The sequence below is a fragment of the Erpetoichthys calabaricus genome, chromosome 10 (assembly GCF_900747795.2).
Source record: "Erpetoichthys calabaricus chromosome 10, fErpCal1.3, whole genome shotgun sequence".
Taxonomy (NCBI): Eukaryota; Metazoa; Chordata; class Cladistia; order Polypteriformes; family Polypteridae; genus Erpetoichthys; species Erpetoichthys calabaricus.
Window position 1 is genome coordinate 8,983,431 of NC_041403.2, and position 15,270 is coordinate 8,998,700.

Below are 15,270 nucleotides of genomic sequence, written 5' to 3' on the forward strand. Positions count from 1 at the left end.
TTTACTATGATTAATTACTTGCTTTAATGTAAAATAGTTAGATCTATTATGCATATGTAACAATTCTCATGAAAATAAAAATCTGTTTAAATTGTACATGTGCATCCCCATACGCGAGCGGCAGAACCGCAAAGAGGCTAGCGCATAGCGCAGGCCCAGGGGTTGGCGAGCGAAGCAAGCAGGGGGTAGAGCCCCCTAGTTATTATTATTATTATTATTATTATTTTAGTCACTCCTATGCCAATTATTGAGCTTGCAACATTTAATTAGAACTAGGAGAAGCAGCTTCAAGTGGGTGAAAATCATGAATAACCCCCCCCCCCCCCCCAATTAATGAAAGGATATCCATCCATCATCCAACCCACTATATCCTAACTACAGGGTCACGGGGGTCTGCTGGAGCCAATCCCAGCCAACACAGGGCGCAAGGTAGGACACAAACCCCGGACAGGGCGCCAGCCCACCACAAGGCACACACACACACCCGCACACCAAGCACACACTAGAGACAATTTAGAGTCGCCAATGCACCTAACCTGCATGTCTTTGGACTGTGGGAGGAAACCCACGCAGATATGGGGAGAACATGCAAACTCCACGCAGGGAAGACCCGGGAATTGAACCCGGGTCTCACTAACTGCAAGGCAGCAGTGCTACCCACTGTGCCACAATGCCGTCCATGAAATTATATATATCTATCTATTTTCTGGGTTGGAAGGAGCAAGCATTAAGCACAAAGCAGGAAACAACCCAGGATGGGACAGCAGACCATCCCCAGGTATTTTTGTTTGTTGTTTTTTTTTTTCTGTCTTTTTTTCTATGATCAAAGTTTTATTGAGAACCACCAGGCATGACTGTGTAAACAGAAACACTGACCCAAAACTAGCGAAAAAGTCACATTCTCTGGATTTTGAAAGAAATTAAGGTATTAGACAGAATTATGATAAATGTGCAAAGATGTGGTCTGGAATTGAACCCAGCTCTATGTAGTTGTAGGGCAACAGAATTAAACTGCTGCACTACTTTTCCATACAATAAGAAAAAGATAATAGATTTGGCTTTTATATATGCAAAATAGTAGAAAATATAATAAGATAATGAAAGCTGCAAGTAAACCTACTGTTATTTGCAAGTGATACGGTATCTCTCTTCTTCAAAAATAATGAGAATGCACGCTCATCTCTCCACTCTTCATGTCTGATTGCCCAGTCTTTTTGTTTATCTTGCAAGAGGCATTTTACTGTGGAGGCTGAAAAAGAGGAATATGTCAGTAAAAAAGAGGCTGTTACAGGTTTAATGTCAAATTGTATTTTAATTTTCTTCCTTCTACAGGCATTTGCAGCCAGCAGAGCTCACTGCTAAGAATTAGTCAGATTTCCATCCAATACATAAACCGGGCTATTCCAAAACAATATAATAATTCATTATATTTATATAGTGCTTTTCTCAGTACTCAAAGCGCTATCCACACAGGGAGGAACCGGGAAGCGAACCCACAATCTTCCACAGTCTCCTTACTGCAAAGCAGCAGCACTACCACTGTGCCACCTGTGAGGACATATATAGCAAATGAGAGAGGGGGCATTAATAAGGTGGGGTTCAGAGGCTGCTGGTCATCTAAAACATTCGCAACACATATGCAAGAGCATCGGAATGCTGTCAGGAGGAAGGATCCACAGTCTCTGATATATGCATGTACCAGTTCAACCAGACACATGTTTAACTGGGACACGGTGCAAATAAAATTCAGAGCTAATACTAAAAGTGCCAGCGAGCTGGCTGAATCGTGGCTCTCAAGCGAAAACACCATTAACAGACATAATCCCAGCATATTAAAAAAAAGACATCCAAATAATAAAAAAAGACTTTAAGACACCCCCCCCCCCATTTGCTATATGTTGCCTTTGATTCCTGTATGTCTAATAATTTTTCTTCTGATGATGACACCTAGTAGGTTGCTGAAAGCTTAGGAATAAAAAATTATTTTAAGATAAGTGGCTCAATTTGATCCTCTATGGATTCATAGCTACAAATATGCAAACCATATCACAGACTGTCACATATATAAAATATACATTAATATATATGTACTTATATATATATATATACATACACAGTGCATCCGGAAAGTATTCACAGTGCATCACTTTTTCCACATTTGTTATGTTACAGCCTTATTCCAAAATGGATTAAATTCATTTTTTTCCTCAGAATTCTACACACAACATGAAAAAAGTTTACTTGAGATTTTTGCAAATTTATTAAAAAATAAAAAAATTGAGAAAGCACATGTACATAAGTATTCACAGCCTTTGCCATGAAGCTCAAAACTGAGCTCAGGTGCATCCTGTTTCCCCTGATCATCTTTGAGATGTTTCTGCAGCTTCATTGGAGTCCACCTGTGGTAAATCCAGTTGACTGGACATGATTTGGAAAGGCACACACCTGTCTATAGAAGGTCCCACAGTTGGCAGTTCATGTCAGAGCACAAACCAAGCATGAAGTCAAAGGAATTGTCTGTAGACCTCCGAGACAGGATTGTCTCGAGGCACAAATCTGGGGAAGGTTACAGAAAAATTTCTGCTGCTTTGAAGGTCCCAATGAGCACAGTGGCCTCCATCAATCCACCAATCAGGCCTGTATGGTAGAGTGGCCAGACGGAAGCCACTCCTTAGTAAAAGGCACATGGCAGCCCGCCTGGAGTTTGCCAAAAGGCACCTGAAGGACTCTCAGACCATGAGAAAGAAAATTCTCTGGTCTGATGAGACAAAGATTGAACTCTTCAGTGTGAATGCCAGGCGTCACATTTGGAGGAAACCAGGCACCGCTCATCACCAGGCCAATACCATTCCTACAGTGAAGCATGGTGGTGGCAGCATCATGCTGTGGGGATGTTTTTCAGTGGCAGGGACTGGGAGACTAGTCAGGATAAAGGGAAAGATGACTGCAGCAATGTACAGAGACATCCTGGATGAAAACCTGCTCCAGAGCGCTCTTGGCAATATGCAAGCTTTCATAGCAACTCAGGCCCCTTCGTCAGGCAAGATGTTACCTCGAAAGCTTGCATACTGTAATCTTTTTAGTTAGCCAATAAAAGGTGTCATTTTGCTTGGCTTTTCTCTACAGAAAGTCTTGCAAATTTATAACTAATAAAATACTGACATCTGTCATTCCTAGAAGTATTCAGACCCTTTGCTGTGGCACTCCAAATTGTGCTCAGGTGTGTCCAGTTTGCTTTAATTCTGCTCGAGATATATATATTAGGGCTGGGAATCAATTAAAAAAATGAACTAAGTAATAGCATAACTGCATGCAATTAATCGCAATTAATCACATCTAACATTAAAACATGCAATCATAAATTAAATGCATACATTTTATCTAATCCATTCTAAACCATGAATATACACTGAATCGCAAAATTAATGTAGAATTAGCAGAAAGTAATTTTTAAAAATGTAATGGCATAGTTTAAACTTAAACAATGACCTTAAACCTGAACTTTTAACAAAATACTATTTGAGTAAGTACAACCTGAATTTGAGTACCTTCCCTTCCTAAAAGGCAAGTTGAAAAGAAGGCGATAAGAAAACGTTTCTTTATTGTTGCTCCAGGACTACCATAAACCCTCCTTCCTCCCACTCCCCTACACCTATGTCGGTATGTATACATCAAGTAAATGAATACCAGTACCACGTACTGACAGGTTCACACTGTTTTGTATTATTCTCCTGTAATGTAAAATAAAAAATAAATACATTAAAATGTTACCCTGATCAAAGCATTGCCTGACGCAATCACCTCATTTCTGGTTCAGGATGAGACAATATTTTTTAATGTGTTAAACAGGCCACATTCTTCTTCTTCTTTCGGCTGCTCCCATTAGGGGTTGCCACAGCGGATCATCTTCTTCCATATCTTTCTGTCCTCTGCATCTTGCTCTGTTACACCCAGCACCTGCATGTCCTCTCTCACCACATCCATAAACCTTCTCTTAGGCCTCCCTCTTCTCCTTTTACCTAGCAGCTCTATCCTTAGTACCCTTCTCTCATTATACCCAGCATCTCTCCTCTGCACATGTCCAAACCAATGCAATCTCGCCACTCTGACTTTGTGTCCCCACTGCCCAACCTGAGCCGACCCTCTAATGTCCTCATTTCTAATCCTGTCCATCCTCGTGACACCCAATGCAAGTCTTAATATCTTTAACTCTGCCACCTCCAGCTCTGTCTCTTGTTTGCTGGTTAGTTGCAAAAATTGACGTGTTAATTTTCCCAGGCCTAATATATATATACAGTGGAACCTCGGTTTACGAGTAACGTGGTTTACAAGTGTTTTGCAAGATGAGCTAAAATTTTTAATAAATTTTAACTTGATAAACGAGCGAGGTCTTGCAATACAAGTAGTATGTATACGCTTTGTCTTCTGAGCGTCAAGTGATCACAACTGTGCTGATGGTTCTTCTCTCTCGCTGCGGGATTGTGGGTAATCGTCTCCTATTCTCCGTCTTAGTCGGCGTGCCTCACTCATATAGTCAACATCCGTACGCGTGTATACTGTTTACTACAGCATTGTAACTGTGTGTGTGTGTGTGTGTGCGCTGTGACGTGCGAGTCCCCATCTTGCAACCCAAAACACGAAGCTGAGTCTCAGTACTTTAGCAACAACAGCTTTATTCAGCTTGAAACAGCAACAGCGCGGTTATTTATTGTAGTGGGATCTGCCACTCTCCTTTACACAGACACAGCAGTCAGGCAGGGTCGTGGCCAAGTAATACTGTGCCCTGCGCATTTATAATGTTCCTTGTTCCTTGTATCACCCATCGACGGCAGGTGCTTATAGCATGTCCGCGATCTTTTCAGATTCACTTTTACGGCGAACTGCTACAGCGCTGGGAGACTGCGATTGCTTTGGGACGCTCTTCCGCGTGTCGTCCCGTTGGGTGGAATCCCACAAGAGTTTAGAAACTCACTCACACCTGCCATGATTCTTTTTAAAGGCAAAGTGCAGGTTGATTTGTTTTATGTATTTTTACTTTATATTTTGTATTAATTATTTTTATATGAATAGTTTTGGGGTGTGGAACAAATCATCTGAGTTTCCATTATTTCTTATGAGGAAATTCACTTTGATACACGAGTGCTTTGGACTGCGAGCACGTCTCTGGAACGAATTATGCTCGCAAACCGAAGTTCCACTGTATATGGTTGGGTGTCAGGCTTTGACTGATCTTCCACCCTTGGCCATCCCCTTGTATCAGTGTCAGACCTAACATCCGGCGCCGCCGTGAGTGGCAGCCTTTTCAGCAGCTCCGTGTATGACTGTATATGTATGTGTACTTTTCTACTTTTATTTTTCTATTTTTATTTATTGATCACTCCTATTACTTTATTTTATGTGGATTAGTTCCCTGGACACACTTACTTTTACAACGTGAGCATGGATTTTTACACGCCGTTATTTTTATATTTTTTTGTGAATTTCCCATTGGGATTAATAAAGTATCTATCTATCTATCTATCTATCTATCTATCTATCTATCTATCTATCTATCTATCTATCTATCTATCTATCTATCTATCTATCTATCTGTTGCTGCGCAGCACTAATCAAGCAGCAGAATCTGAACCCTTTATACACAGTGACGTGGTATAGAGAAGTAGCATTGCCTGAATTTACACAAACATATAATGTTTACTTTGTAGGGATAGCCCAGTGCCACAGTGATTAACATTGATGGGTTTGAATCCCAAGCCAGGTTCGTTCAGTCTGCACATTCTCCTCATGACTTTCTTTGTATTTTCCTCAAGGTAATCCAGCTTTCATGTCCATATGCATCCATCATCCAACCTGCTATATCCTAACTACAGGGTCACGGGGGTCTGCTAGAGCCAATCCTAGCCAACACAGGGCGCAAGACAGGAAGCAAACCCCGGGCAGGTCGCCAGTTCACCGCACAGCGCACACACACACCAAGCACACACTAGGGACAATTTTTAGAATTGCCAGTGCACCTAACCTGCATGTCTTTAGACTGTGGGAGGAAACCGGCGTACCTGGAGGAAACCCATGCAGACACGGGGAGAACATGAAAACTTCACGCAGGGAGGACCTGGGAAGCGAACCCGGGTCTCCTAACTGCGAGGCAGCAGCGCTACCACTGCGCCACCATGCCGCCCCTATCCATATGCAAAGACCTGCATATTAGGTTGATTGCCATTTTAAAATTGGCAGCCTGTGAGTGTGTGCATGGGTGTGGGCCTTAAGATGAACAGGCATTTTGTCTGGCGTTGGTTCCTGTCATGTGCCTGATGATGCCAATGTAGGCCGTAGCTTCCTGCCAACCTCAACTAGATTAAGTGGGTTCAAGAATGCTGTGTTGTTTTGTTTGTAGCTGGGTAAGGAGTTTGGTAATTCTAGGAGAATTCTAGGAGAGCTACAACCTCCACTGAATCAAGGAAAGCCAGTTAAACAGACATGGACAAATTTGTCTGTATTCATCCACGAAAATAAGATGACCCCACAACTGTCTCTGAAATAATTTGAAACTGATAAAAGTAATTGGCCCCTATCATCAAATTAAAAAAAATAGACTTTGCTTCTGCGGTGGGTTGGCACCCTGCCCAGGATTGGTTCCCTGCCTTGCGCCCTGTGTTGGCTGGGATTGGCTCCAGCAGACCCCCGCGACCCTGTGTTCGGATTCAGCTGGTTGGAAACTGGATGGATGGATGGATGGACTTTGCTTTATAATTTTTGATTTAAAAGTATATTTCAAATAATAACACAAATGAAAATGGCACAGACAAAAATGATGGAGCCTTTAAACCGCATATTTGGTTACACAACTTTTCTGAGTTTGCAGTCTCTGCACACAAGCGATTCCTGGAGCTCTCCATTCGGCACCTGTCCACAGGTCATTTGGCCCACTCGTCCTAAGCAAACTGTTTCAGCTGTGTCAGGTTTGAAGGGGGTCTTCTCCAGATGCCATGTTTCAGGTCTTTCCATAGATGTTCGATGGAATTCAAGTCAGAGCTCAGAGAAGGCAACTTCAGAATGGCCCAATGTTTTGTTCTTAGCCATTCCCGTGGGCTTTCAGCTGTGTGTTTTGTCTCATTATTATTACATATAAGGCCATTCATAATCTTGCCCCCACATATCTCTCACAGCTCCTACAAGTCACTAAACCCTCTCGTATGCTCAGATCCTCTTTTTCCATTAACTTAAATAATCCACCAGCACGTCTTGTTACGATGGGATATCGCGCATTTAGCAGATCGGCACCTTCCTTATGGAACTCATTACCTGCTTATCTTAAGAATATGACTACCCTTCACCAATTTCAGGCTAATCTTAAAACTTATCTGTTCAAAATTGCTTATTCATTGTAACTGTTATTGCTGTTTTATCTGATGTTTTATTTGGATTTTAAATTGTCTAGTTATTGAATGTTTATTTTTTAACCTGATTGTACAGTGACCTTGAGTTTTTTGAAAGGCGCTTCAAATAAAATGTATTATTATTATTATTATTATTCTGTTGGGATTGACTGAAACGGACCTTACTGACACTGGGCAGTGTGTTCCACTCCAGAATGTCTTGATAGTTTTGAGATTTCATTGTTCCCTCGAGGCACACCGTGTCTGCCAGACGAAGCAAAGCAATCCCAAAATCCTAAGCAAGCCTCCTCCATATTTAACAGGAAGTCTGGTATTCTTTTCTTTGACAGCTTCATTTTTTTCATCTGTGGACACAGAGCTGATGTGACTTGCTAAAAAGCTCCATTTTTGTCTCATCTGTTCAAAGGATATTCTTCCCCCAGAAACCCTGTTGCTTGTCAGTGTGCATTTTAGCAAATTTCAGTCTGGCTTGTTTTATGTGGCATCACCCTGAATCTTGTTCCATTGAGCACCCCGTCACTCAAACAGTGATGGATGATGCGACCAGACACTGATGGACCTTGACCTTGGAGTTCAGCTCATATCTCTTTGAATGTTATCCTTGGCTTTTTATCTTCCATTCTCACTCTCCTTCTGCCCATTCTGTGGTCGATTTTCCTCGTGTGGCCACGTCCAAGAAGGTTAGCTGCAGTCAATGGACCTTAAACTTCTTCTAATGTTCAACACTATTGTCACAGGAGCATCAAGCTGGTTGGAGATGATGGTCTTCTAGCCTTTGCCTTTGACATGCTTGTCTATCATTTTCTTTCTGATCTCCTCAGACAACTCTCTCTTCTGCTTTCTCTGGTCCGTGTTCAGTGTGGGGCACATGATGACACCAAACAGCAGAGGGATGACTTTCTTCATTTAAATCTGCTGAATGACTGAGTGGAAACTAGGGAAACTGCTGTAATTCCCGGGAAAACGGGAAAGGCCAAGCTCACTCCTGTGATGATAGCTTCAACTTCCTGAATGACCTAAATAAGTACTTTGGACGGTTTGAAGCGTTGAATGATACATCACCAGTGAAGGCCACCCATCATCTTGACGAGAAGGCACTGTGTCTGGAACTGGATGATGTTCTACGGACTTTGAGGAGAATTAATCCAAGGAAAGCTGCGGGACCAGACCAGATACCAGGTTGCGTACTCAAAGGATGTGCAGAGCAACTGACACATGTCCTTACGGATATATTTAACATCTCTCTGTGTCAGGCTGTTGTGCCATCTTGCGTTAAAACCTCAGAAATCATCCTGGTTCCGAAAAAACCCATAGTCACAACCATGAATGACTATCACCCTGTAGCCCTAACACCAATAGTGATGAAATGTTTCGAGAGGCTGATCAAGAACCACATTACTTCTGTCCTACCCTCCTCATTTGACCCACTCCAATTCGCCATGCCACAGAGAACACCATATCTATTGCACTCCATTTTTCGTTGGAACATCTGGAGGACAAAGCAACTATGGTCCGCATGCTGTTTGTTGATTTTAGTTCGGCTTTTAATACCATCATCCCTCAGAATCTGATCAGCAAAATGGGCCCATTGGGACTGAGCATACCTCTGCAAAACTGGATATTAGACTTTCTAACGGATAGGCCTCAGTACGTACGGGTAAGAAAGAATAAATCAGATACCATCTCCTTGAGCACAGGTTCCCCACAGGGGTGCGTTCTAAGTCCCCTCCTCTTCACGCTCATGACCCGCGATTGTTGTGCCAAGTTCAGCACAAACCAAATTATTAAGTATGCGGATGACACAATAGTGGTGGGTCTCATTCGAGGTGATGGGGAGGGGGATTACAGAGAGGAGGTGAAGTCATTTGTGGAATGGTGTGATAAAAACAATCTGATACTGAATGTCGAAAAACGAAAGAACTGGTGATCGACTTCAGGAAGAAACAGCTGATACACATCCCGGTCTACATTAAGAACACTGCTGTGGAAATTGTGCAGTCTACCAAGTTGCTGGGAGTCAATGTGACGAACAACCTCACCTGGTCCCTGCACACCTCCTCCATCATCAAGAAAGCTCACCAGCGCTTGATCCTTCTGCGGAGGCTAAAGAGGGCCCATCTCAGTAAGTCAGTCCTCACCACTTTTTACAGAGGGACCATAGAGAGCGTGCTAACCTGTAGCAGCTCTCTGTGGCAGGAGAGCTGCAGTGCTTCGGACTGGAAAGCACTGAGGAAAGTGGTGAGGGCTGCGGAGAGGATCATTGGAGCCCCGTTGCCTAATGTACAAGACTTGGCAAAACAACGCTGTCTGGCCAGAGCTGTGCGGATTTCTAGAGACAACCCTACTTATCCTGCCTCTGAACTCTTTTCCCTCATGCCCTCACGCAGAAGCCTGAAATGTAGAATTACCAGGTTTAAAAATAGCTTTTTTCCTACTACCGTTCGTCTTTTAAATGAAGCATTTTAGTATTTTATTGTAGGCATTTTTAATTCAGAATTTTATGTATTGTCAATTTAGACTTTTATGCACTTTTAATTAGAAATGTTTATGCACTTCTAATCAGAATTTTTGTGCATCTTTAATCAGAATCTTTCTGCACTTTTAATTAGAATGTAATTGATTTTAACTGTGTGTTTTTATTAATGTCTTGTGCATCGTATTTTCGTTCTGCAGCACATCTTGGATGTTCTGCTGAATGACAAATAAAATTGAATTGAATTGATTGAATCACATATATAGTGTGTAAAAGTGTAAAAATCCATCAAGAAATAACAGAGTTATAGTTGAAAATAATTAAGTGGCACGGTTTTTTGGCCCACGGTGTAGTGTGTTGCTCATTAATTCAGTCAACAACAGACCAGCAGCAGTCAGTCTCCCGGCTCCCACTAAGACTGAGCACAGTGGACTGGGAGGTGTCTGCACTCTGCAGCTCATGAATGCCGGGACGGGGCAGAGTTCATTGACGTCTGTGCTGTTGACAGCTTTGAACAGCAACTTGAAATTGCAATGTGTCAGTCTTTTGCATCCATACTATCTGTTCTAAGAAACTTGCCATCACAGAATGATGACAAGAAACTGGATGCATCAATAAAAGCTGAAATGGCGGTGTTTCAGAGCAACGGCAAGCGTGGGCGTTGTTTAGAACAAGTGTATCAGTATCTGATGACTGTGCCGCCGCCTACTTCAGTGGAGGCACAGCGTGCTTTCTCAGCGGCTGGTGTACTCTGCACGAAGGTGCGCGCTCGCCTGGACGACTGCACGCTGGACACGTTGTGCTTTCTACGCTCTTATTACTTAAACTAACTAGATACATGTACTTATATGACAGCACAAACTGCTTGTAGTTAAGGTTAGTCTTTTATTGATGTCAACATATTGCAGTAGTTTTATTAAAAATAAGTGTTGGTCATTTTAAAACCGTTCACATGTGAGATGCCCATGCACTGTGTCAGGAAGTGTGGGATGGGATGAAGATCATCACTGGCTGCAGCTTGAAGCGGGGTACCACCATCAAGAGAGACGTGAAGAGAGCACACCAAATGAACAACTTCTTTAACAGGTTTGACCACCCTAACCCACTCTCACTCTCACCTTGGAGTACTGCACCCTCCACACATCCTTCTGCTGATACCAGCATAGGAAAGACATCCCCACCCATAATTACAGCAGTGCAAGTGAGCAGAGAGCTGAGGAGACTTCATGCCAGCAAAGCAGCGGGTCCAGATGGAGTATCGCCACGACTGCTGAAGGTCTGTGCATCGGAGCTGGGGGGTCCTCTACAGCGCATCTTCAACCTGAGCCTGGAACAGGGGAGAGTCCCGAGGCTTTGGAAAACATCTTGTATCACCCCAGTCCTAAAGGTATCACGTCCTAGTGAGCTGAATGACTTTCGGCCTGTTGCTCTGACATCACATGTGATGAAGACCATGGAGAGGCTGCTGCTTCACCACCTGAGGCCACAGGTTCAACACGCCCTTGACCCTCTGCAGTTTGCATATCAGGAGAAGGTGGGAGCGGAGGATGCCATCATCTATATGCTACACCGATCCCTCTCTCACTTGGACAGAGGCAGTGGTGCTGTAAGAATTATGTTTCTGGACTTTTCTAGCACCTTCAACACAATCCAACCTCTGCTCCTTAGGGACAAGCTGACAGAGATGGGATTAGATTCATACCTAGTGGCATGGATCGTGGACTATCTTAAAGACAGACCTCAGTATGTGCGTCTTGGGAACTGCACGTCTGACATTGTGGTCAGCAACACAGAAGCGCCACAAGGGACTGTACTTTCTCCGGTCCTGTTCAGCCTATATACATCAGACTTCCAATACAACTCGGAGTCCTGCCATGTACAAAGGTTCGCTGATGACACTGCTATCGTGGGCTGCATCAGGAATGGGCTGGAGGATGAGTATAGGGACCTAATCAATGACTTTGTTAAATGGTGCGACTCAAACCACCTACACCTGAACACCAGCAAAACCAAGGAGCTGGTGGTGGATTTTAGGAGGCCCAGACCCCTCATAGACCCCGTGATCATCAGAGGTGACTGTGTGCAGATGGTGCAGACCTATAAATATCTGGGAGTGCAGCTGGATGATAAATTAGACTGGACTGTCAATACTGATGTGCTGTGCAAGAAAGGACAGAGCCGGTTATACTTCCTTAGAAGGCTGGCGTCCTTCGACATCTGCAATAAGATGCTGCAGATGTTCTATCAGATAGTTGTGGCGAGCACCCTCTTTTACGCAGTGGTGTGCTGGGGAGGCAGCATTAAGAGGAAAGACGCCTCACGCCTGGACAAACTTGTGAGGAAGGCAGGCTCTATTGTTGGCACGGAGCTGGACAGTTTGACATCTGTGGCAGAGCGAAGGGCGCTCAGCAGGCTCATATCAATTATGGAGAATCCACTGCATCCACTAAATAGTATCATCTCCAGACAGAGGAGCAGCTTCAGCGACAGATTGCTGTCACTGTCCTGCTCCACTGACAGATTGAGGAGATCGTTCCTCCCCCAAACTATGCGACTCTTCAATTCCACCCCGGGGGGTAAACGTTAACATTTAACATTATACAAAGTTATTGTCTGTTTTTCACCTGCATTGTTATCACTCTTTAATTTAATATTATTTATTGTATCAGTATGCTGCTGCTGGAGAATGTGAATTTCCCATTGGGATTAATAAAGTATCTATCTATCTATCTATCTATCTATCTATCTATCTATCTATCTATCTATCTATCTATCTATCTATCTATCTATCTATCTATCTATCTATCTATCTATCTATCTATCTATCTATCTATCTATCTATCAATGCCCAGGATTCCCGAATTCCCGGGAATGGATTCTCTAGTGGAGACATTTGTGATATGAATTGAAGAAAGTTTGAAAAATCACTCAAATCCAATTTTTTAGGATCTTTTGTGGGGGGATCCCAAGAAATGTGTCCAGGCCCGTTTAGAATATCCTGGTAGAATAAGCAATACTTGATCTTATCACACTTGCTTTGCTTTATTTGATCACATCTCAAAGGCATGCAGGTATACTGTAAAGGGGACAACTGATTTTCATTCAATCACTCTTCATGAGACATACAGCACTTCTTCAATGCTATAAATTTGTCAGGCAAGTATATGTACTCCCTAGATGCCTTCAGATGAAAATGTGCTGGTCACAGCCAACTGGAAGAAGACCCTAGCAAAGAAAGTGTAAACTGGGGCAATTTATATATCACAACTAACCTGAGAGTTTCTCTGGAATGTCAAGCATCCACTCCTTGTGCCTGCTGTTTGCCTTTGGTCTCTTCTATCAGTGTGTGTTGCCATGCAGCATACACTCGGGGTGGTAGGAGGGGCAAGCAAAATAAAACTGGCAGCCTGATAAACACTTAAAATGCAGGAAACTTACTGCTAGAGTGGGTGCCTCTAGTAAAAGCCTTTTTCTTATTGGGGGTGTATTGCGGGGTGGCACGATGGCGCAGTAGTAGCGCTGCTGCCTCGAAATAAGGAGACCCGAGTTTACTTTACGGGTCCTCCCTGCTTGGAGTTTGCATGTTCTCCCCGTGTCTGCGTGGGTTTCCTCCCACAGTCCAAAGACATGCAGGTTAGGTGGATTGGCGATTCCAAATTGGCCCTAGAGTGTGCTTGGTGTGTGTGTGTGTCCTGTGGTGGGTTGGCGCCCTGCCCGGGATTGGTTCCTGCCTTGCGCCCTGTGTTGGCTGGGATTTGCTCCTGCAGACCCCCATGACCCTGTGTTCGGATTCAGCGGGTTGGAAAATGGATGGATGGATGGGTGTATTGCGTGTTAACTTCAAAGTCAAACAGAATGAAATCGTATTACGAAACAAATAACTCTAACACGATATGAAACATAATTTACATTCAATTTATTCCGTTTTACTATTTTTTACTATGATTAATTACTCGCTTTAATGTAAAATAGCTAGTTCTATTACACATATGTAACAATTACCATGAAAATAAAAATCTGTTTAAATTGTACAACCACATCCCCATACGTGAGTGACAGAACCACAAAGAGGGTAGCGCGTAGTGCAGGCCTGGGGGTTGGCAAGCGAAGCGAGCAGGGGGCAAAGCCCCGTAGTTCTAATAAATATTAAGCAGTTATATATGTATGGATAATGTATACATTATTTTTACTTTTTCTTTATGTTCACCCAGATTTTCATTCTGCCTTTCCATTATTGACTAATTAGGGTCTGATGCTGAAGCAGTTTCATCATTTAGTGTTGTATGCTCGGTGTCTACTTTGCTTGTTTTAATTGTCACTATTAGGATGCAATGAAGGGAGCAGACAACAGAAAAAAGAAAAATATGAGGAAACAGTCTCGCCTGAAGAAGGGGCCTGAGTTGCCTCGAAAGCTTGCATATTGTAATCTTTTTAGTTAGCCAATAAAAGGGGTCATTTTGTTTAACTTTTCACTAGGAAACAACAAAAAAGAGTTCAGCATTTAAAGCTATAGCAAAAACTTGAAATATTTCTAAATAGCCGACGCCCGCCGTAGCATACGGTGATGTAAGAATAGGAACGGAAAATGGTGAGAAAGGAATTCAGAAATCAAGAAGAAATAAATACTTCTTGAAAGGCGCAGTATGCATGTAGAATTTCTGGCCAAGCAGGATTACATGTGAAAGTGATAAATAAATCAGGCTTTTCCGAATTTACGTACTATGGCCATGGCATCCTGATAGTTTTGTTGCATGTATCTTGGACTTCCTGGAAATGTGGATGGTAATATGATCATTTTGCCTACACGTACGTTGTTATTTTCAGCGTTTGCTTGCAGTGCATCTGATAGTCCTTTGTATTGTTCCATGCGCAGATCTCGTTGATGTAATCTGAGATAGTTGAGACGTGCGCCCCTTGTTTTAACATATGCATCTACAACGTACTGTTGGAATAGTTTGCCACTGGAGTGCAAAATACTAAATGTATTCCTCATTGCTAATCTGTATGCGTAAAATTGGCATTGAGTAAGCCTTATTCATTTGGCGGTTCTTTTATCGGGAACACCTTTAAATCTTTGTGCCAGCCAATGTCTCCGTAAAGGAATAAAAGTGAGTAAACCATAGGATCGCGCAATTCGTATTGAGCGTCGGAAATCTGTTTACAGGAGGTGCCTATGGGATAGATGCAAATGTTCCTTTCAGCAGGCGGTTCGCCATCTTCTTCAACGAAAATCGCTGCAACATCGGTGTGACATGTCGGGGCATTGTATCGTCGTAAATCCTGCCCAGGGTTTTCCTTGAAAACCATTCGTACAGATGCTGTTGGATTGGACTAAGCGATTTCATGCATGTGTTTGTATGATTTAGCGAAGGGGTTGATGGTTCTGAGCATGGAATCTAG

General features: G+C 42.9%; 1 protein-coding gene across 1 annotated transcript in view; it reads right to left on the reverse strand.

Moving 5' to 3' along the window:
* The window catches only part of c10h1orf210 (chromosome 10 C1orf210 homolog), a 62,909-nt gene that overhangs the window by 12,397 nt on the left and 35,242 nt on the right, over positions 1–15,270 (reverse strand). Inside the window, exon 4 of the mRNA XM_051932971.1 lies at positions 1,121–1,249. Within this exon, the coding sequence (XP_051788931.1) occupies positions 1,121–1,249 (129 nt within the window). The remainder of the gene's footprint in view (positions 1–1,120; positions 1,250–15,270) is intronic.